This window comes from Erythrolamprus reginae, chromosome 1 (assembly GCF_031021105.1).
Source record: "Erythrolamprus reginae isolate rEryReg1 chromosome 1, rEryReg1.hap1, whole genome shotgun sequence".
In the NCBI taxonomy this organism is placed as follows: domain Eukaryota; kingdom Metazoa; phylum Chordata; class Lepidosauria; order Squamata; family Dipsadidae; genus Erythrolamprus; species Erythrolamprus reginae.
The window spans coordinates 375472316-375496704 of NC_091950.1; the positions used below are offsets into that span (position 1 = coordinate 375472316).

The 24389-nt window shown below is 38.1% G+C and overlaps 1 protein-coding gene across 1 annotated transcript in view; it reads left to right on the forward strand.

Annotated features, from left to right (window-relative positions):
* LOC139157656 (myelin and lymphocyte protein-like) overlaps positions 1-7946 on the forward strand; it is a 46524-nt gene extending 38578 nt beyond the window's left edge. The window contains exons 3-4 of the mRNA XM_070734653.1: positions 631-759; positions 7583-7946. Of these exons, the coding sequence (XP_070590754.1) occupies positions 631-759; positions 7583-7657 (204 nt within the window). The 3' untranslated portion in view covers positions 7658-7946. The remainder of the gene's footprint in view (positions 1-630; positions 760-7582) is intronic.
* Positions 7947-24389: the final 16443 nt, after the last annotated feature.

Sequence of the window (24389 nt, forward strand, 5' to 3'; positions counted from 1 at the left end):
TCTATTTTATGAAAAATAATAAAAAAAATTTAAAAAAAAAAAAAAAGAACAAAGGAACACAATCTGAAGTTAGTTGGGGGAAAGATCAAAAGCAACATGAGAAAACATTATTTTACTGAAAGAGCAGTAGATCCTTGGAACAAACTTCCAGCAAACGTGGTTGGTAAATCCACAGTAACTGAATTTAAACATGCCTGGGATAAACATATATCCATTGTAAGATAAAATACAGGAAATAGTATAAGGGCAGACTAGATGGACCAAGAGGTCTTTTTCTGCCGTCAGTCTTCTATGTTTCTATGTTAACTTTCTACCTAGTTAGTTATTAGTCTACAGCAGATTAATTCAAGCTGATTCAATATGGGTTATGGATGAATAGAATGAAACAACTTGAGAACATTGCTAAAGGAGGCTATGGTATTGTTGTGCCATGTTTGGTGCAAGTAGGAAAAGTCATTACAGATGTTTTATAAATGGCCATTGTTGAAAAGGAATGCAAACTGAACCATCTGCTCATATTAGATACTTATAGTGCCACTGGGGTGAGATGGGAATGTTGGTGGATGCTTATAAATAACAGAATTTGCAGAGTTGTTAATACTTTTTTTCCCCTGATGTCCTTTTTTCCAGGATGCTTTCTACCAGGTAACTGCATCAATTTTCTATTTGAGTGCAGCAGTTTTGCAAGCCTTCACAACGAAACAATTTTATTATTTTAGCGTGGAAACAAAGGAATACAGAATAGATATAGCAGCTTCGGTGAGTATATGTCAGTGATGATTAATCATTTCTGGGCTGAGTGCCAAAGCTCCCAAAATGCATTGTTATAGATCTCCACCCCATGTCCAGTCAACGAAGCAGTGGAAGTGATGTGCCGGTGCCTGGAGGCTGTTGGGGTCTGGATGGGTGTCAACAAACTCAAACTCAACCCAGACAAGACGGAGTGGCTGTGGGTGTTGCCTCCCAAGGGCAATTCTATCTGTCCATCCATTACCCTGGGGGGAGAATCATTGACCCCCTCAGAGAGGGTCCACAACTTGGGCGTCCTCATCGATCCACATCTCACATTAGAGAAACATCTTTCAGCTGTGGTGAGGGGGGCGTTTGTCCTATTTGGACCGGGAGTCACTGCTCACAGTCACTCATGCCCTCATCACCTTGAGGCTCGACTACTGTAATGCTCTCTACATGGGGCTACCTTTGAAAAGTGTTCGGAAACTTCAGATCGTGCAGAACGCAGCTGCGAGAACAATCATGGGCTTTCCCAAATATGCCCATGTTACAACAACACTCCGCAGTCTGCATTGGTTGCCAGAAAAAATTAAAAACTATAGGCCCATATCATTATTAAATGTAGATTATAAGATATTTATCGCCATTTATGCAGACAGACTCAAAAGAATTATAAATGGAATAATACACCAAGACCAAAATGGGTTTCTACCAGGGAGACAAATTAAAAACAATCTTAGAACAGTAATAAATACATTAGAGTATTATGAACAATATCCAGGCAAGACAGCATCTTTAATGTTTCTAGACGCTCAAAAGGCCTTTGATAACGTCAATTGGATATTCATAAAAATGCAATTAAATAAAATGAGATTTGGCCCAAAATTTGTTAACTTAATAGATACTATATATTCAAAACAAACAACTAACATAATATTGAACAACAATCAATTACCAACACTTGATATAAATAAGGGAGTTCGTCAAGGTTGCCCTATATCACCATTGTTATTTATCATGATTCTTGAAACTCTATTAATTAAAATAAGAGCGGATCCTAAAATAAAAGGTTTAACTGTAGGAGATGAAACTTATAAAGTCCAAGCCTTTGCAGATGACTTAACGTTCATAATTGAAGAACCGATAACAACAGTTCCTACTTTATTGCAAGCTATTGAACAATATGGAAAGGTAGCAGGTTTAAAGATAAACAAAAGCAAAACACATTTTTTGACTAAAAATATGAACAAAACACAAGAAACTAAATTAGAAAATATCTCTGGAATAAAGATTGTAAAAAAAGCAAAATACTTAGGAATAAATTTAACAGCGAAAACAATAACATTAAAAAATGATAATTATACAAAATTACTAACAGAAATTAAAAAAGATTTAGCAATGTGGAATAATCTGAAAATATCATTTTTAGGAAGAATTGCAACAATTAAGATGAATATTCTACCCAAGGTTTTATTTCTCTTCCAGGTAATTCCAATAAATCCAGGGGGAATTTTTTTTAAAACTTTAACAAACCTAGTTAAAAAATTCATATGGCAAGGGAAAAAAGCAAGGATAAAAATGAACTGCTTAGAAGATATCAAAGAAAGAGGAGGATTTGGCCTTCCAAATTGGAAATTATACTATCAGGCTGCCGCATTAACATGGCTTAGAGAGTGGATAACTCTAGAGAACAAAAGAATACTAAACTTAGAAGGACATGATCTTTTTTTTTTTTTAATTTTTTTTTATTAATTTTCATAAAAAACAAACAAATACATACAAACAATAAACATAAAGTGGGGGTGTATTTCCCCCGCTTCTTATGAAAGTATACATTCAAATATAGAAAAAGAATACATAATTAAAAATATGTTAACTATTGTAGAAAAAAAAAAGTTAATAAGTTTGAGTTAAAGTTTTACAAATCTTAAATTCAATGTAGATGTTAAATAGGATTAGTATAACATAGTTGCCAGAAAGATACCTTTAATATAATCCTAATTAGTATGATAAAATAATGTCAAACCATCAATCCAAACATTTAAGCTAATTTCAATTATTATACATCAAAAGTCTTAGTATATTGCATTATATTTGTGCATACACTACTATATCATAATCATCAAAAAGTACTTTTGAACTAATATTAATATTGTTATCACCTAGGTAAAAACAAATACAAAAGAAATAACTAAAAATCAATCTATATGTCTTATTTTTTCTTATCTATCCATTTATAAACATTGTTCCATGTTTCATAAAATTTAGTATCTTCTTGATCGTTTAATCTCCTTGTCATCATGAGAAGGACATGATCTTATGCTTGGATGGCACGCATTTGTATGGTACGATAAGGAAAAAAATCATTCATATTTTAAAAGGCATACATTAAGGAAGTATCTACTAGAAGTCTGGAAAGACATAAAGAAAAATCACTTTTTAAATATCCCAGAATGGCTAGCTCCCCTAGAAGCAATAACGCATCCAAAGTCCATAAAAGACAAGAAAATAACTTATAGATATAAAGAATTACTAAATGATCAGATGAAGCTAAAATCTAGGATTAAATTACAAGAAGAAGGGATAATAATAGACTGGTGGCATTATGCTCAGATTCGATCTAGATACCAGAAGGATAAAACTCTTTATATTTTTAATAAAAGTAAGAATCTTTTAAGCAATCTAATTACTACCAATCCAATAAAAATGATAGGGAAAATATATAAATTTCTTATCGCTCATAAAAATATAGAGTTGACTTTAAAAGATACTATGATAAGATGGTGTAGAAATATTGGCAAGGAAATAGACATAGATACATGGGAGAAAGTTTGGATCAATAACTGGAAAATGACTAAATCAGTTTCATTAAAAGAAAATCAAATCAAAATGTTCTACAGATGGCATCTCCCACCAAATAGGATAGCAAAAATGTTTCCCAAAACATCCCCATTATGCTGGAAATGTAAGAAGGATATAGGAACTTATTACCATCAATGGTGGACATGTGGTAAAGCTAAAATATATTGGAAGATGATTGAGAAAATATTAAAAGAAATAATAAAGCAAGATATAGATAATACCCCGGAATTTTACTTATTAGGAGTCACCAATCAGACCTACAAGAAAGAAATTCTTTACTTAATTATACACATATTAACTGCGGCTAGAATAATATATGCGCAAAATTGGAAAGGGGAGGAAATCCCCAAGGAAGAAGAAGTTATAGCTAAAATACTAGATTGCGCTGAAATGGATATGATGACAAGAAGATTAAATGATCAAGAAGATACTAAATTTTATGAAACATGGAACAATGTTTATAAATGGATAGATAAGAAAAAATAAGATATACACATTTATTTTTAGTTAACTTTTTGTATTTGTTTTTACCTAGGTGATAACAATATTAATACTAGTTTAAATGCATTTTTTGATGATTATGACATAGTAGTTTATGTATAAGTATAAGTATAAGCAACATATTAAGAACTTTGGTCCGGTCACAATTCAAAGTGTTGGTTATGATCTATGAAGCCCTCCATGGCACCGGACCAGACTCCCTCAGGGACAGCCTTCTGCTGCACGAATGCCAGTGACAAGTTAGGACTCACAGAGTGGGTCTTCTCCGGGTCCCGTCAACTAATCAATGTCGCTTGACGGGACCCAGGGGAAGAGCCTTCTCTGTGGCTGCCCCGGCCCTCTGGAACCAACTCCCCCCAGAGATTAGAATAGCCCCCACCCTCCTTGCCTTTCGTAAGCTGCTTAATTCCCACTAGGCCTTTCCAATTGTATGTATGGTATGTCTGTATGTATGTTTGGTTTTTATAATAATGGGTCTTTAACTGTTTTTAGTATTGGATTATTATTATATGCTAACTACTGTTGTTAGCCGCCCCAAGTCTGTGGAGAGGGGCGGCATACAAATCCAATAAATACAAATACAAATTGTGTGTGCAGCACCTGCACATGTGAAGTCCCCGTCCTTGTATGTCCCATGCATTCACCCTACCCCAACATGTACCCCATGCATGCATATGTGCCCCTGCATGTCTGCCCCACGAACACCCCCCCTAGGCATGTGTGACAAACCTGAAGACCAACTGGCTGGCAGGAGGTGCATGCACAGGCAGGGCAGAGCTGAACTGGGGCGATGGCTCATGTGACGACAGAGAGGGCGCTGTGTGCTACTTGTGGCACACATTTATTTTTATTTATTTTATTTTATTTTTAATTGGATTTGTATGCCACCCCTCTCTGAAGACTTGGGGTGGCTCACAGCATATATAAGACAAAACAATACAATAGATCCAAATAATGCAGTTAAAAATCTTTAAAAATTCTAAAACACTTTAAAAACATTTATTAACATTCACCCAATAAATTTACACTAAAAACACTCATTGGTCAGGGGGAAGATCTAATGACCCCAGGCCTGGTGACAAAGATGAGTTTTTAAACTCTTTCGGAAGGCATGGAGGGTGGGGGCAATGTGAATCTCCAGGGGGAGCTGATTCCAGAGTGCTGGGGCCCCCACAGAGAAGGCTCTTCCCCTAGATCCCGCCAACCGGCATTGTTTGGCCAACGGGAACCTGAGGAGACCAACTCTGTGGGACCTCACCGGATGCATGCCATAAGTTTGCCATCATGGGTATATGTCTTTCAACTAAAATGGAAATGATTCATTAATTAGGGCAACTGAAAGAGAACTGGGTTTAATTTATAAATTGGAAGTGACTGGAATGGGGTTTTTTTGATAAAAACTTTTTCTGATAAAAACCTTTTGGGTACAAATCTATTTGTATCTATGTATATCCTGTGTTGAGTTCATTCTTATCTACAGGTGACCCTATAGAGAAAAAGACTGTATAGATAGAAAACATCTGTAATTAAAAGGGCTCAAACAGAATGTGAACCCAATCAGGTTTTTTTAAAGATACGTATGGGTAAATATATATGGATTTTTGTATAAGTCAAGGATAACTTTTCTCTTCCTTCACTCTAAAAAAATTCAGTAGCAGTACTGTACAAGTCTGTGGAAAATAAACAATTAAGAATTAGAGATTATATTTGGAATTGCAGTATATAAATCTTAGGACAGAATGTTATATAGAGGAACACATAGCATTAGACACAATGTATTACAGTAATAACAGTCATGACTTCTTGCATTTTTCATTAATAACAAAAATTAGATTTTTATGATGAGTTAACATTGAGATTAAGATGACTAGATGTGTATACCAAGGTCTTTAACCGAGTGGGGATTATCTGTGATAATTTGATTATTCAGTTCGTATTTGGAGTTCAGATTTTTCTTCCCAATGTGTAGGACAGAGCATTTGCTAGTTGAGATTTGGAGTTGCCATGTGTTAGACCACTCAGAAACAGCGTCAAGGTCTTATATATTATTAGTTAATTATTAAAATTAGACTTTTTCTACGATCTCAAGGCAAGTTTACTTGAGGGTCTCCTTTAACTTTATTCTTACAAAAGCAAGTCTGTTGATAGAAAGTCAAACAGAAAGGTGAGCACTGACAAGCTATTGATTCTCTGTGAAACCCCAAACTCAAAATGTGTCCTTGTGCATGGAAGCTATTCAAATAGTCCAGATAAATTTGGTGTTCTGTTGGGCTCTCTGGTAGAATCCTCCCAAAAATTCACAGGTACAAATTTCAGACACACACACATTTGAAAATTCAAAACAATGTTCTTTATAATGAAAATTCACTTAACCTAAGCCCTCTTTTGGTATAGCAAAGAGCACTGGTCTCCAAACAAACTGGTAATTTGTACAAGTCCCTTATCAGTTCTGTGATACTTAGCTTGCAGCTTTGAGGCAATTCACAGTCCTTCTTCTTTAACAAAGTGAAACACACTTTGCTCTGGTTTAGTTTCAAAGCGGGGAAAAATCAGCACACAAAAGGTCAAAGTCAGCAAAGCAGTCACGAAACACAACGATCAGATAATCCTCCACAATGGCCAAACCCACAGGCTGCTATTTATAGCAGCCTCACTAATTACCACAGCCCCACCCAACCACAGGTGGCCTCATTTTCTTTGATAATAATCTCTCAGTTGTTGTTGCCTATGCATCGCTCTCCGCATGCGTAGCTTTATCATTAACTCTTGTTCTGAATCCAAGGAGGAGCTAGATAATTGATCTCCTTCTGAGCTGTCTGCCACACTCTCCTGCTCCCTGTCATTCATGTCTTCTTGGTCAGAGGAGCCTTCATCATCAGATTCCACCGGGGGGGGGGGTAAAACCAGCATGCAGCATGTGGATGTCTCCCCCACATCCACAGTCCTTGGGGCAGGAGCTGGGCCAGAGCTAACATTTGGGGAACATTTGAACCTGGAATCAGAGATATTGGGAAATGGAGAATTTATTAGAATAGAAGTGTTCTTAATCTTTAAATGTTAATAATATTTAGAATTGCAATTTTAGAATTTAGTGGATCTATGTACAACCTACACAGACATTAGAAGAGCAAGTCCTCATAGTGAGAAGCGCTTGTTGATACCTTGCAATAGTAATACCACCCAAGTATGATGGATCAGCTGTGTGTTTGTGTGGCTATAAAATCAGCATACAATAAATGTGCCTGTGATGTATCCCAAAATCTGATTGTACTAAAATAAAAAGAGAGAAAGGGCTAAATAGAAAATGTTTCTGTGCTGGGATAGAAAATTAATAGCAAAGGCAAGAAAAAAAATGACACTAAAGAGTGTTGCTCTGGGAAAAAGTCAGTGTTAGGAAAAGCCAGAAGAAAATTAGAAAATGACCACAGGACCACAGGACTTTGACTGGCCAAATTCCCAAGCTAAATTCTCTTCTCTTCTTTTCTAGGTTTTTGCATTTGCTGCCACACTGACTTATGTAATCCATATGGTGTCCTCCCTCCTGAGATGGAAATCTTCTTAAACCCAATGTTCAATGGATTTTACAGACATATTTGTTATTTTGTAAAGAAGTTCCTTTCAAAATCTTATATAAACAATAATGTACTTTATTACATGTCAACAGTAAATTTCTTTAACAATATTTACCTCTAATCTTTGAACCCTGGATTCCAAGTCCTTGTTAGAAGAGAGTGAAGGAAACTGAGTATCTACCTTAAAATACATTTGTATTACAATGTCTTTTATGTAAATGAACAATGGAGTGTAATTTACAATTATATAACTTGTACAATAAAAAGCTTCAAGTTCAACTTTTAGATGGAGTTTTCTCCCCCCTCCCATTTTCTTTAGTGGAGTAATCGACCAACATGAATAATGATGTGGCTAAGTTTGTTGACATCACTAAATTAGATTGATGATGTTATCTAGTGTTCTGTCTGGGTCACTCCGGAAGCTATAACCAACCCAAAAAGATAAGCCAGACACACTGGTAAAATTTAAATTCAGTTTTATAATGTTCAAGGAAAACGAAGCTAACAGAAAATGTCCGGAAAACACTGGAACTCCAAATATATACACGAAGGTAATTGTCCATGCATCAATATAGGATTCTTGCTGCCAAGACGAGGCTGTAGATAACAGACATACACCTCCCACGGTTCTTCAAGACTGCTGGGCCACAAGCCAGGAACAGAGACGCCGAGAAACAATGCAGGTTACAGGAACTCCAAACTGATAACACTCCACATGGCTTCAATAGCTTGCCTGCCTTATAAACCCTTCCCTGCTAGTGAGGACCACACCCAAGCCGTGATGTTCCTTATTCAATGCTGATAATATCTCCTCAATTGATCCTTCCTTTGATCTAAATGTCTCTGTCGCATGTCAATGACAGCTTGTGCCTTGTCACCTAATGACTCCAAGCTACTGGCAGGGGAGAGCCCCTCCCCGGGGCTCCCATGCTGTTCTTCCTCGTCACATTCTTGACTGGACCCTCCCCCGTCTGACTGCTCAGCCCCCTCCTCTTCGCTGTCAGCCTCCTCCGGGCATGGAGCCAGCAGAGACGCAGCTGGCCTTTGATCTGCCTCAGGCTGAACCACAACATTTAGTTGAGTAATAAAACATTTATGAGCAAATCACCAATCTCAGAGAGAACTAAGAACTTCACATGCAACCCTGAGTTATAGATACTCTCTTCTTCTGCAACACCACTTTATTTTGAGCGATTGCAATGATTTCAAATACTGGTACTTCAAAAAGGATTGGGGAAGATTGCAATGCATGTCTGCATGAGAAAAAATATCATTTATTCCAAGGAAATAAATTACTTAGTAAACATCCAATTTTTAAAAATTGTAACATCACTTGATGGTCCGAACTGATAATGACTGATCTTTTTTTGGGCGGGGGGGTGTGGCGTTTAAATTTTTTATTGCTTTTCACACCTTACAGAGATTCCAGTTTACATACCTCAAATTAAAATATAATACAATATAATATCAAATGCCAAAGTCTTAGTCAAATTAATCAAATTTTTCTAATTATTTATCCAATTATTTCTGGTCTATATCATTCATCCTGTGCTACCTCCTTTCCAAATGCTACCATCCGGATTTTAGATAATGTTCTTCGCTTTCATTTATATTTAAAGTGCTATAGCTATCTAAATTTCTTTGGGCTATTTGCTATTTTTCCTAACTGTGCCATCGTGTTTCAGTCCCTTTCTAGCGTTCTTAGAAAACACATTCCTTCTTTCATCTGAAAAAACCCTCATTTTATCGTAGCTGCCCTTAACAATAGAAAATATCCAAATTTACGTCTCTTTAAAAGTCCAGGAAGGAAAGAAAGAAAACAAGAAAAGAAAACAAGAAAATAATAATAATAATAATAATAATAATAATAATAATAATAACAACAACAATAATTTATTAGATTTGTATACCGCCCCTCTCCGAAGACTCGGGGTGGCTCACAACAACGATAAAAATAATATTATACTGGCACAAATCTAATATTAAAAAACTAAAAACCCTATCATAATTAAAAACCAAACAGCACATACATACCAAACATAAATTATAATAAGCCTGGGGGAAAGATGTATCAAATCCCCCATGGCTGGCGGTATAGGTGGGTCTTAAGTAGTTTATGGAAGACAAGGAGGGTGGGAGCAGTTCTAATCTCCGGGGGGAGTTGATTCCAGAGGGCCGGGGCCACCACAGAGAAGGCTCTTCCCCTGGGGCCCGCCAGACGACATTGTTTAGTTGACGGGACCCGGAGAAGGCCAACTCTGTGGGACCTTATCGGCCACTGGGAAAAAGGAAAGAAAAAAGAAGAGAGGAAAAGAAACCCCCCCCCCCACTATTCATATCATATCTTAATCTATACATTTATGAGCAAATCACCAATCTCAGAGAGAACTAAGAACTTCACATGCAACCCTGAGCTATAGATACTCTCTTCTTTTGGAATGCCACTTTGAGCGATTGTAATGATTTCAAATACTGGTACTTCAAAAAGGATTGCGAAAGATTACAATGCATGTCTGTATGAGAAAAAATCATTTATTCTAAGCAAAGCATAAATTAAGTAGTAAATATCCAATTTTTAAAAATTGTAACATCACTTGATGGTCCAAACTGATAATGACTGATCTAAAAACAGATGTAACCATTGTGGTGGTGCACTTGTTTGAAATTATCTACACCACGGTTGTCAAACTCAAGACCTCTGGGATAGATCTGGCCCCCAAGGTACTCAGATTTGGCTTGTGGGGCCGCCCGCCTCTATGGTGCCTCTGCCAAAAAACCAGAGCTCTGTTTTCATCCACAATGGCCTTCTGCAGCATCACAACATGGGTGACATTGAGCGGGCCACCTGCCCCCCCCCCCACGGGTCAAACACAACCCTGATGCGGCTCTCAATGAAATTGAGTTTGATACCCCTGATCTACACCAACTAATTCTACATTAGGGATTAAGAACATGATAACATAAGAAGACCCATGCTGAATCAGGCCAAAGCCCATCGAGTCCAGCATTCTGTGTCACACAGTGGCCCACCAATTGCACATGGGGATCTTGAGCAGAAAGAAAAGGCAAAACCTTTTCTTTCAAAAGGTACCCAAGAGAATTTGCCTGCTTCAACCAACATAGAGGCAGCACATGGACATCCATTTTAATAACCACCGATACACTTGGCATCCATGGGTTTAACAATCTAGGGATTGTTAAATGTAAAAAGAAAAATAAGGCTGCCAGTAAAAGACAGAAAAATACAGGAAGATGTGTCCCTGTGTTTTGTCATTAGAATTTAGGATGAAACACACCAGGGTAGGCTGAACACATGGAGATTTAGGACAGACAAAAAGAGATACAAAAATACAAAAGAGGGAGGGGGAAATTTGAGCAGATGATGACCAACCCTAGAGCCTGTTTAGCCAGATTATCTTCTTATGGTTCCTCCCACAGGAAATTAGTAGCAATGACTTTCTGGGAAAATCTTAGAAATTGTTCTTTGAAAAAAACACACACATCACCAAAGATTTCTCTCTCTCTCTTTTTTAAAAAAAATCCAAATTATAACCTGTGTCACTGTAGGGTGAAAGTTGTTAAGGACAAAATTAATCAGTGAATCATTTATTCAGTGAGAACATAGAAAAATTCTCCACCTGTCACAGAATATACAATGCACCGCAAAGTTATAAAGGCTCAGAACAGGAGCAGCTTACCTAGAGAAATACTCAGGGGTGATATTGGGATTGGGATTCTATACAACAGTGATGGCGAACCTTTTTTTTCTCGGATGCCAAAAGAGAGCATGCACGTTTGCTATCGTGCATGCGTGAGTGCCCACATCCATAATTCAATGCCTAGGGAGGGCAAAAACAGCTTTCCCCACCCCCCTGGAGGTCAGAAATGGCCTGTTTCCCAACTTCTGGTGGGCCCAGGAGGCTCGTGATTTGCCCTCCCTAAGCTCACCCGCGTGCCCAACATTGAAAATCACCTTTGCCGGCCTCCGCTGTGAGAAGAACGGAGAGAGAACGAGAGACAGTGAAAGCGACAGAGCAAGATAGAGAGAAAGTGAGAAACATAGAGAGAGAGAAAGAGGGAGGAGAGAAAGAGATAGCAAGAGAGAGAGAGAACAAGAGAGAGAAAGAGTGAGAGAAAGAAAACAAGAGAGAAAGAGTGTGTGTGAGAGAAAGCAAGAGAGAGAGAGAGAGAGAGAGAAAGAAAACAAGACAGAGAAAGTGAGAAAAAGAAAGAGAGAGATGAGAGAGGAAGGAAGGGATTTTTTCTTTTTTTTTCTTATTTATTTGTTTATTTGTTTATTTGTTTATTTATTCATTCATTCATTCATTCATTCATTCATTTATTTATATGCCACCCAGTCCCAAGGACACTGCCGCTCAGACACTATACTTTTCCGCCCACACAGAAAAAAAATTAGAGGGAACATTGGCTAGGGCAACAGTTCACCTGCCAGCAGATATGGCTCCGCGTGCCACCTGTTTTACCTGTGCCATCACTGCTATAGAAATTCATAAAGCACTTGCTCTCTGGCTACCTTGAAAACAATGACATGATCAGTAGAAATCATCACAGATTAATCAACAATGCCTTATCAAATTAACTATATTTCATTTTTGATGGAGTAATTTCACTGTAATAGTGAGAGGGGAAATATTAAAGAATTTGACATGTGCCCCATGACATTCTGATTACTACTCTATTTGAGTCAGGCCTGAATAATGTAACAGTTAAATGAATTGATATCAATAATCATTTAAAGTTCCACAACATTCTGGAAGGAGATAACGTCTTCAGATGCATCAAGTTTTCCATTCAACTTTGGCATATTTTTTTATTAATGATTTGGATTGAGCAAAAGACATAACATTGGATGGTATTGATAAATAGCTCGAAAACTCATAATGACAAAGACATATGCAAAGTTTTTCAAAGTTTTAGGAAGCATAATTCACACGTTTGATTAAAAATAGTTGTGAAAAAGATCTTGAAATGATAAGTTATTAGCATGATATAGCCACCACAAAGTCCAATGCAATTTTAGGCTGTGGGTAGTAGTTTTTAAGTCTTCTTTAATTTATTTATTCACAAATCAATCAAATGATTCAGGGCAGTAAACAGAACTTTCAAGCAAAAATCTCTTCTAATCTGAGAAATAATAATTCCACAGCCCATGGTACTGTGTTAGGCTCAGTAGGAAACATCTTAATTGAGAATATCCATAAGATATTCAATTTCTTCCATTTCCATTTCACCATAAAATGCTGAATTCTGAACAAAAGGGACCCAAATATTTATTTCCTTTAAAACCCAGCACGATCGATTCTCTGGTTTACTCTATGGCTTAAACACCATGATTATGGTCACCAGTTCTAGGTATCACTCTTTAATTCAGACACACTAGAACATATTCAGAAAAAATTCAAGCAAGCAGTTGATCAGGGGACTAGAAATTAAGTCTTCAGACAAAAGGTTGAAGGATCTATTTATTATTAATAAGGGAAATTGAAGGAATATTTATTTTTTGTTAGAGTTGAAAGGGTCATCGAGTTCAACCCCCTGCCCAAGCAGGAACCCTATAGTACACCAGTCAAGTGGCAGTTCAATCTTCTCTTAAAAATGTCCAGAGTGTTGGAGTTCACAACATCCGCTGGTAGGTTGTTCCATTGGTTGATCGCTCTGGCCGTCAGGAAGTTCCTCCTTATCTCCATGTTGAATCTCTCCTTGGTCAGCTTCCAGCTGTTGTTCCTCGTCCGGCCCTCTGGTGCCCTGAAGAATAAAGTGATCCCTTCCTCTCTGTGACATCCCCTCGTATACTTGTAGACTGCTATCATGTCCGCTCTGGCCCTCCTTTTCTCTAGGCTATCCATGCCCAGTTCCCTCAGTCTCTCTTCGTAAGTCTTGGTTTCCAATCCCTTAATCATCTTGGTTGCTCTTTTTTGCACCTTCTCCAGAGTTTCAATGTCTCTTTTGAAGTGTGGTGACCAGAACTGAAAACAGTACTCCAGGTGTGGTCGGACCAGGGCGTAGTAGAGTGGTATTAAGACTTCCCTGGTCTTGGAGTGTATTCCCCTGTTGATGCAGCTTAGGATTGTGTTGGCTTTTTTTAGCTGCTGCTGCACATTGTTGGCTCATGTTTAGTTGATTGTCCACCAAGACTCCGAGGTCTCTTTCGCAGTTGCTAGGTTATATGTGTGTCCAGGGTTTTTTCTGCCTAGGTGAAGGACTTTGCTCTTGTCGATGTTAAACATCATTTTGTTGGTGTGGGCCCACTGTGTTAGTCTGTCTAGGTCTTTTAAATGTTGGTTTGGCAATATGATTGTAAGTATCTGAAGAGCTTCACCGAAAAAAGGCCAAGAAAGTTCTCTACTAACTCAGCACAAAGAATGATACATTTAAATTACAGGAAGGTACCGGTAGATTATATTTGAATATCAGGAAAAACTTCCAAACTAATAAGAATAATTTCACCATGAAACTAGTTACCAGGGGAAGGATGGTCTCTGCTACAATGGATGCATTCTTGTAAAGTCAGTAAAAAAAAGTCAGAAGATTTTAATGTGATTCTCGCACTGAACAAGGAGACTACTCCAGACTCCATAATGCTATGATTTTATACATTTTGAGGACTGTTTGGCAGCCCAAATTTTGTCACATTGTTCCCGCTGGAAAGGACTTCTATGTGGAATTTACTAGTTGAGTTGTATATCTTATCCATCATGAATGTGATAGAACTTTTAATAAGCCTGGAATGGCTTTTTATAAATATATCTTTTATGTGATAGCTTCTTTCTTAGGAAATGACTATAGATATATCTTTGCAAAGACAATGGTGGGAAATTGGTGGGACAAAGGATATTGTAGCATCCGCAATTGAGGTAAGTGTATATCCTACATATTGTTATTTTCCTAAATCAGTGTTTTCTCAACTTTGGCAATTTGAAGATGTGTGGTCTTCAACCAAAGTTGCCAAATTGAGAAATATGGTCCTAAATTGTTCAATAGAAGTACATGATATATTTGCTATATTTTTAAGCTATTCTTATGAACAATGAGAAACAAAGCAGCATTGGTGCGAGAAAAATACCTCATTTAGGCCCAGGATCTCAATGCCTGCTCTGCATAGGTACTTATTAAAGGCAAAGGGGCAGAGGCAGGCAAAGAATAATGAAGAATGGTTCTGTGGAAAGGTGTGTCTAGGGCTGGTGAATATTTTTAAGAACTGGTTTGTACCAGTAACATGCAGTTCCTTTGACATTCTGCTTTAATAAGCCACTATTTGTTATACAATATGGGAAAGGTGAAGAGAATATGATCAAAGCAGATGATCAGAAAAATGCCATGAATGCAGTGCAGTTTAATGATCAACCAATATAGAATTTGGTTTTATTCAAGCTTTCTTCTGTAACTGCTTTTATTGTGATGATTGAAAAGACTGATATGTAGATAAGGAAGTAAATTTGTTCTCTGTTGCCATGGCAAATAGGCATAAACCAATATTTTCATAAAACAGAAACTAGAACATATCTGACCTGAATTTCCTATAAGCTTTTTGAAGTTGCAGGTTCTCTATGATTAGGAGCAAAGATTTATGGAGCTTTGGAAAGGCTTGGAACACCAGTTTTATTCCATTTAGTGTCCCCATCAGAAAAATGTCTTTGTTGGAAATACATAATTTGCAGCTGAATTTGAATTGTATGATTTGGGGAGCTGCATAAAACAGATTGGAGGCTTTTCGGGGCTCAAGGGACCAGTTTGCTACTTTTCCACTACATCTTTTTCAAGAGCAGTTGTGCCATGGCCAAAGTCACATTTAGACTTGCGTTGATTGGAAACAGTCATTGAATATCATGGCAGGATATGTTGCTTTTTGGTAGACTAACTGAGCATGTGCCTGACTTTTTTTTGCCATTCCTAATACAGCTTTGAAAATGGATCCATGTGAATGGTGGGAGCTTAGTGCTATATATGGCAACCATTCATTGGTGGAAGGCAGGCAAGGGTTCCCCGTAGCCGCCGCTACCAGTACGGTTGCATGTGCCGCTCCACATGACCACTGGGTGCGTGTGCCCGTCTGCGTGAAACTTGGCTTTTGCGCATGTGCAGGAAAGCAAATCTTGCACGAGGAAGCTGGTGCATGCGAGATTTTGCCAAATTTTTGCTGATTTCTTTGCTTCTGTGCATGTGCCGAAGCAAAAAAACCCCTAAAATTGGCAAATCTCACATACATGAGCATCCGCATGCTTTCGCATGTGTAGAAGCCAAATTTCAGGTAGGTGCCTGTGCCCACCCGCCGATCACATGGGGCTGTGCGCGCAGCTCCATTTTTGCTACCACTCTATAGAGTGACCCGTACCGACAGGACCCCATTACTGCTATAAGGGGCAAAAAGGAGAGAAGCTAGAAAATTGCTAGATTGCCAGCAGTGTTTGAAGTAGCTACGTTAATATTTTAAGGCAAGTATTTTCTTTCGAATGAAGGTATTTTCTCTTTCTTTGCTTGTTTTGGCTTTCTGAGTTAAGCATTCTTTTTCTTTGTTTCCCCCCCAGAGTGACAGATTCATTCATTTGAATATGTAAAATACTAAACGTGACTCCAGGGCCAAACCTGATCTACATAAATCACAGGGAAACCTCCATTTCTGACAAACCAACATTTAAAAGCCACGCACTGTAAACAATCCTTCTTCATCTACAACATTTCCCATACTTCCTCCACTAGCTGGCTCAGACTGGATTTAAGTCTTTTCCAACAACAAAATATGGCGAGGGGCGAGGAGTACTTTTCTGTAGATAATAGCGTGCAATACTCAAGTTTCATCATATATACTGTATTTGTCATTATATGGGAAAAGGGGAAAAGGAACCCTCAATCTGAGTATTGTATTGGCAGTTCTGTGTTAGCAAAAACTTCAGAAGAAAAGGATTTAGCGGTAGTGATTTCTGACAGTCTCAAAATGGGTGAACAGTACAGTCAGGCGGTAAGGAAAGCAAGTAGGATGCTTGGCTGCATAGCTAGAAGTATAACAAGCAGGAAGAGGGAGATTATGATCCCACTATATAGAGTGCTGGTGAGACCACATTTGGAATACTGTGTTCAGTTCTGGAGACCTCACCTACAAAAAGATATTGACAAAATTGAATGGGTCCAAAGATGGGCTACAAGAATGGTGGAAGGTCTTAAGCATAAAACGTATCAGGAAAGACGTAATGAACTCAATCTGTATAGTCTGGAGGACAGAAGGAAAAGGGGGGACATGATTGAAACATTTAAATATGTTAAAGGGTTAAATAAGGTCCAGGAGGGAAGTGTTTTTAATAGGAAAGTGAACACAAGAACAAGGGGACACAATCTGAAGTTAGCTGGGGGAAAGATCAAAAGCAACATGAGAAAATATTGTTTTACTGAAAGAGTAGTAGATCCTTGGAACAAACTTCCAGCAGACGTGGTAGATAAATCCACAGTAACTGAATTTAAACATGCCTGGGATAAACATATATCCATCCTAAGATAAAATACAGAAAATAGTATAAGGGCAGACTAGATGGACCATGAGGTCTTTTTCTGCCGTCAGTCTTCTATGTTTCTATGGTGTACAACACGAAATTTTCATTGGAACATTGATAATTTGGATTTGGGTACTGGGGTCCTATGATTAGCTTTCTACCTGCCTTACCTTTCTGTGTAATGTCAACACTTTTTGACTGATTGAATCAGATACTCTCTTGCTCTACCCTCCCTGCAAGACTTTCCTCCTTAATATATTGTAGCAAGGGTTTGATGACAATAGCACAGGAATGCTGCTCCTCAGGCAGAGAAGTCAAAACTGGGGCAGCTGTCACATATTTTGCACTATGGGTTTGGCATTACTTGAGAATAAGCACTACTGTATGTTGTAACATACATTCCCCTGCATTGAAACCTTCCAGGGCTGGACACTGGGAACTGTCAAAATTTTCCTTTGAAGAAAAGTAGCAGAAAACAGATCCAATTAGAGTAGCACTACACAGATCTACAATAGTGTTGGCAATTCAACTACCATCAAAATCAATTAACACATGGCCAAAGTAGTTGCTGAGAAAAAGGCAGACCTGTAATTCTGGGAAACAATATTAGGCATGCAGGAAAAATGCAACATTTTGGGGAAAAATATGCATACAAGCTGGGAAATGCATTTGAGTTATTTTTAGGTTTCTTTTTAAAAAAACATAGAAGATTGATGGCAGAAAAAGACCTCATGGTCCATCTAGTCTACCCTTATACTATTTCCTGTATTTTATTTTAGGATAGATATGTTTATCCCAGGCATGTTTAAAAGCAAGAACAAAGCTGGTCCTCTCCAGATTTTTCTCAGAAAAGAATACTAAAGCCAATTGAATTTTGTAAGTGGACACATATTCCCATTAACCTGCAACTATACTCATAAAAGTAGCATTTATGGACATAATTTAAGGATAACCAATTCTAAGAAGTGTTTGGGAAAGAAAAAATTAGAGAGAGCTTCAGTGTGCTTGATTTTCTCCTTCACAATTTTGAGAAAGGCTAGGCTGACACCTCCTGGACATAGTTGGGCTACATCTGAGTTGGCAGAGACTTATAGATCTCTAGAATCCGTTGGATTCCAGTCTGCAGTAGAGACCTTGACCCCTGTTGGCTGGAGTTGATGGGAGGAGCATTCTAAGAATACCCAGATAACCATTAACATGAATTAGGTGTAATTAGATGTCTTCTTAGATTCATTTATGACTCTTTGGTTTTCTATTCTTGAACTTGGATTAGACATCCATCCATAAAAATACTTTACCCTTAAATTATCTACGGTTGACCTATCCAGATTCATAAGAGGTCAGTAAGGGGCGAGTACAAGTGCACTAGAGTGCCTTCCGTCCCCTGTCCTATTGCTCTCCTATATCTCCTATACTTTTCTTCTATTCCTATATCTCTTCTTCTATTCTTTCATTGATATGTTCTATTACTATATCTTCTTTTCTATTCTTTCATAGATATATTTTACTATGAGTATCTCCTCTATAACCTTCCTCGTGTACTTTACTATGTGTATATAGATATATACCCACTAAAACCCTCATTGTGTATTGGACAAAATAAATAAATAAATAAATAAATAAAAATAAATAAATAAATAAATAAATAAAAGCATTTTAACCCCCTTCTTGCAATTAGGATTGTAGAGACCTTAACCAAATTGTTTAGCAATTGAGACAGAAAGTCAGGCCTCTTTTTCTTTGTCTGTGAACCAACACAATTTCATGCTCTTTTATAATTTCCAAAATTAGTTTTTTAAATGCCATCTAAGTGTGGAGTGGGCCCATTAAGCATCCATTCGTGGCAGCTCCTGAAAAAGGCACTTTTCCTCAGGATCCACCAGGAAGAAAGAATTAAAATTCTTTGGCCTTGTGTGCCGGGAGCACAATGGGAAATGCCCTGCCCTCCCACTAAAACAGAACGAAAGCACTTGCAATAAAATTATGTAACGAAAGTAATTATGGTAACTTGAAATGTGTATCACTTGTATTTTTAAAAGTTTACTTATTTTATTATGTTTACATGACAACTTACAAAGTCCTCTTGGCAGGTTACAGTAAAGGTAAACTGAATATTTAATTATAAATATCTTCTGCAACTAAAAATGCCAGGCACACAAGTTTGAAATATAGTTAACACAGTGACACTTGCTTTCACTCAAGGACTTGAGGTGCCTTGACCCTGCAACTGAATGAAAAAGGAATGGGTTTCTAAAATGGATTGAATTGGGTTAGACCAATGCTTCTCAATTATTTTCTGTTGCGCCGCCCCCAACTCTCTGCCGGGATGATTGTTTGTCAGCAAGTTTTCACTAAAAAAACTCAAGTGGTGTATTAGTGGGATTGGGGTATAATGTGTTTAAATGACGTCTTAATTTATTTGGCTTCATGCTGTCTGCTGTCAACATTTTTAGACACAATAAACATGTCTTTCCTCGTCTCCCACCATAGTCACAGTGAAGCCAAGTGCTACATATGCTTCATCATATTTACTCGTCTTAGCTTTCAGAAGACTTTTGTTTGTCTCATTAACTCTGTCTCTCTTCCTTTCTTTTCATCCATTAAATATTTTTCCAGTGTCTCTTAAGGATTTGTTATAAGCACTTCATATCGCCTGCTCTGTGCTGTGTGCTATTATCTGGTGCAAAAAAACCCTACTTCCTGTTGCAAAAAAAGCATAATTTTTTAGTTGTTTAGTATTTGATTGTTACATGCCGTTTTTTATCACTGTTGTTAGCCGCCCCGAGTCTGCGGAGAGGGGCGGCATACAAATCCAATCAATCAGTCAATCAATCAATCAATCAATAAATAATTCCCCAGGGTCACACAGCCCCCCGACATTGCTCCACACTCCCCAGGGGTGGCCACCCCACTATTTGAGAAACACTGGTTTAGATGAAGGTGGAGAAATGGTATTCCTGAACATTCTGTTATGTAAGTAAAACGTAGTTGAATCACATTAAGGGCCAGAACTAAATTTTACAGAGGAGGGTGGGAGAGAATTTTAATTAAATATGATAACTGTTCATCCATGTATGAACAGATTCCTCTTGTGTCATATTAAAGAGCAATTTGCAGGGGGAGGGGGTTGCACTCAAGTCTTTCAAGGAGTATCTGAAACTCAGAGTATGCACATATGATACTAGAGGAAGCACTGGTTTATAACAGGTATTATCTTCTTCAAAAACAAAGTAGGAGAAATCAAGAGCTTGTTTGTGTGTATGTGCGCGGTGGGGATGGAGGAGAGGGAATATTCACCAGCATCTCTATTGTACCTTCCAAATCTTCAGCGAGAAGACCAAAATGATGGGATAAATAATAGTCATAAACCTGAAGCTTCTGCATGAATGCTGAGGAAGCAGGCTGGGACTGTCACAGAATGTAGCAAGAGAATTGGAGTTCGTCTCTGCTTGTTAAGACTAATGAATTTGGGCAGGCTGGTAACTTTGAGGAATTTATTTCCAAATCTGTATAAAGCTGTGTATTTTCCAAGTAACATCCTAAAGCCATGATGGCAACCCCATGGCATGCATGCCACAGGTGGCAGGTGGAGCCATATGGGAGGACACGCAAGACTTTTTGACGTTTCAGCTGATTTTCAGTCTTGGGAAAGGCTTTTTCATCCTCTGGACCAGAGGTCTTCAAACTTGGCAACTTGAAGACTTGTGGACTTCAACTCCCAGAATTCTCCAGCTAGCATAACTGGCTGGAGGATTCTGGAAGTTGAAGTTCACAAGTCTTCAAGTTGCCAAGTTTGGCAACCCCTGCTCTGGATGCTTCAGGGAAGCTTCTCTGAAGCCCTGGAGGCAAAAAAAATATCCCCCAATGGATAAAATTAAAGTTAGGAAAAACGCACTTCTGGTTTGCCCGTTTGGGTATTTTTTTCACCTACCAGCAGTGATGGGTTCATACTGGCGTGGTCCTGAGTGCCGCATTGATAGGAACCAACTGATGCAATTTTTGGTGATTTTTTTCTGGCGTCTCCCGAGAAGGAGCTTCTCAGTTGTGCTTCCGACAAAGACATTAAGACGAGGGCGAGCTGGAGGGCTTCTTTTGACATGGAGATGCTGGGGGGAAAAATCACCAAAAATTGCACCAGCAGGTTCCTACCAGTGCAGCACTCCGGACCACACTGGATGAACCCACCACTGCCTACCGGACTTCAGAAAGGCCTGTGCGCATGCGCGGGATATGTGTGGAGCGGGGATGTGCGCATGTTGTAGGGGGGAGGGAAGGGGTGTGGTCACATGCCCTAGCACATCCACACTCGCCTCGAGTCTTTGGAGAGGGGGTGGCATACAAATCTAATAAATTATTATTATTAAATTATTATTATTAAATGATATAAATTATTATTTTGGCATGTGAACCAAAAAAGGTTGGTTCAGCGTCATCGCTGTCCTAAAGCATTCACTGTTTTAATGACGTATTTAAAAGAAGCTTTGTTTCAGTTAAAATAAAAGGGGAAAAGGGCAGGAAGGAAGGGTTGATGTTAGTTTTTAAAGCTAGATAAACCATGACAAGCATATATCCTGCGTCCTCTAAGAGAAAACATGACTTTTTTTGGGCTAAAGGAAGAGAATTCTCAAATAAATTTTTAAGTTATTAAAAGTGGAAATATGTGCTAACTTGCTCCTTTAGCTATAGCAAATGTTTAGAATTTCCTTATATATATTTATATATTCAACAGAAAACAGTATACATGCGAGTGCATGCACACACAATGCATTATATATTTTTTGCATTTTTTTGTCACTCACATGTAACCTAATGGCTAAGACCTTAAAAGGCAAAGGCCCTGGGTTCAAATCCCAGTTAAAAAGGTGTGGCTACCTGATGAAGGCTAATAAGCCCAAAATAGATCATTAGTAGTCTCTCTTATTTATTTTCATTATCAGCAAAAATGTTATGCACACACTCACACACCTCTCAAATGAGTTTTAGGTTAGCTAATGGTAAATTATTACTCATTTATCTGCTCAGTACGTATATCAATATTTTTTCCTTAATCAGTAAATATCTTCTAAATGCAGTTTTTAAAAATGCATCATCACCCAGATGGCTATGCAATAGGAGCTAGCTAGGTTGTACTAAACAAACTAACCAATTTATTCAGGATATAACATAAACTCACATTTATACAAAAGGAGTCACTTTAAGCCAGAAGCACTCTTAGCTACATAGAAGATACCAGACTTCCTAAAAAAACTGAAATTCATTGGCATTCTTATTGTCAGCACCCCAAATAGCATTTGAAAAATAAATCAAGTTCCAGTCTAATTCCTTCACTTAAGGTTCGATTTATTAACAGAACCATGTTGGTCACGCCATCTTCATTCCAATATTAACGTTTTCCCAGGTTAAGGTTCATCCTTCATCCCCACACCCACAAGTTCATCACAAGACCCAGTCCAGGGCAGGGATTACACCAACTTCCTCTTTTCTTCAGTTGATGCAGAACGAAAGATGACCCTGGCTCAAAGAAAGGAATTTGTTGTGTCTAGTAACTTTCCCTCTCACACTCTACCCCTCCCAAGGCCCCTAATACTAAACTACTGTGGCAGGCCAAAGTCTCTGAATCCACACGATGGCTTTGGCCTGACACTTATCTGATCATATCATTTTAGCTACTATGAATGTTAGAAACATAGAAACATAGAAGACTGACGGCAGAAAAAGACCTCACGGTCCATCTAGTCTGCCCTTATACTATTTCCTGTATTTTATCTTACAATGGATCTGTTTATCCCAGGCATGTTTAAATTCAGTTACTGTGGATTTACCAACCATGTCTGCTGGAAGTTTGTTCCAAGGATCTACTACTCTTTCAGTGAAATAATATTTTCTCACGTTGCTTTTGATCTTTCCCCCAACTAACTTCAGATTGTGTCCCCTTGTTGTGTTCACTTTCCTATTAAAAACACTTCCCTCCTGAACCTTATTTAACCCTTTAACATATTTAAATGTTTCGATCATGTCCCCCCTTTTCCTTCTGTCCTCCAGACTATGCAGATTGAGTTCATGAAGTCTTTCCTGATACGTTTTATGCTTAAGACCTTCCACCATTCTTGTAGCCTGTCTTTGGACCTGTTCAATTTTGTCAATATCTATTTGTAGGTGAGGTCTCCAGAACTGAACACAGTATTCCAAATGTGGTCTCACCAGCGCTCTATATAAGGGGATCACAATCTCCCTATTCCTGCTTGTTATACCTCTAGCTATGCAGCCAAGCATCCTACTTGCTTTTCCTACCGCCCGACCACACTGCTCACCCATTTTGAGACTGTCTGAAATCACTACCCCTAAATCCTTCTCTTCTCAAGTGTTTGCTAACACAGAACTGCCAATGCAATACTCAGATTGAGGATTCCTTTTCCCCAAGTGCATTATTTTACATTTGGAAACATTAAACTGCAGTTTCCATTGCTTTGACCATTTATCTAGAATGTTGAGCTACTGTACAGCAACCTCCCCTGTAAGTCATTATGAATATAATCAGGGCTGTCCATAAAGCATGTCTTGCCACCAGTTATTTGATTTTGCACCAGACTCATAACTACTTTTATCTTTGGCAATATGAGGAAATCAGGCCCACAGCTATGCTAGGTCCATAATATGTCTTCATTGTCATACTGGCCGAGCAGCTTTCTTATCTTTTACCCTCTTAACTCCCCCCCCCCCCCCTTATTTGATATTCAATTATGGCATTTTCATTATCTGGACTCTCAGGAAAGAATCCCTTTTCAATCAAGACTTCAAGTTCTACCCTACTATCAACCTAAGCAACTTTTTAGTCCATCACTAAAAAGTATGCAATGTTTTTACGCACTTTGAGAGTGCTCTTAAGATTGCATGCTGATATTACTAAAATCATACCATGACAAATGTTTTCTTCTATTATATCAGAACTTCCTACATTGTTTAAAAGAACTCTTTAGGGTTTCAGTTATATTTTTCTGAGCCCTGAAATTGGACTTGGAGCTTTCTGCAACCAATATGCCTCCTCTAACATAATGACGGCAAGGAGGAGTTACCCAAAACTTGTTAATATTACTGCTTCCAATTGTTCCTTTTGGTTCGGTATTGTCCAAGTAGTATTAAAAGCCAAAGGCATCAAGTTTACTCATTCATTAAAAGTCCAAGTTTCCTATTTGAACATACAGAGATAAGTGAAATGAAA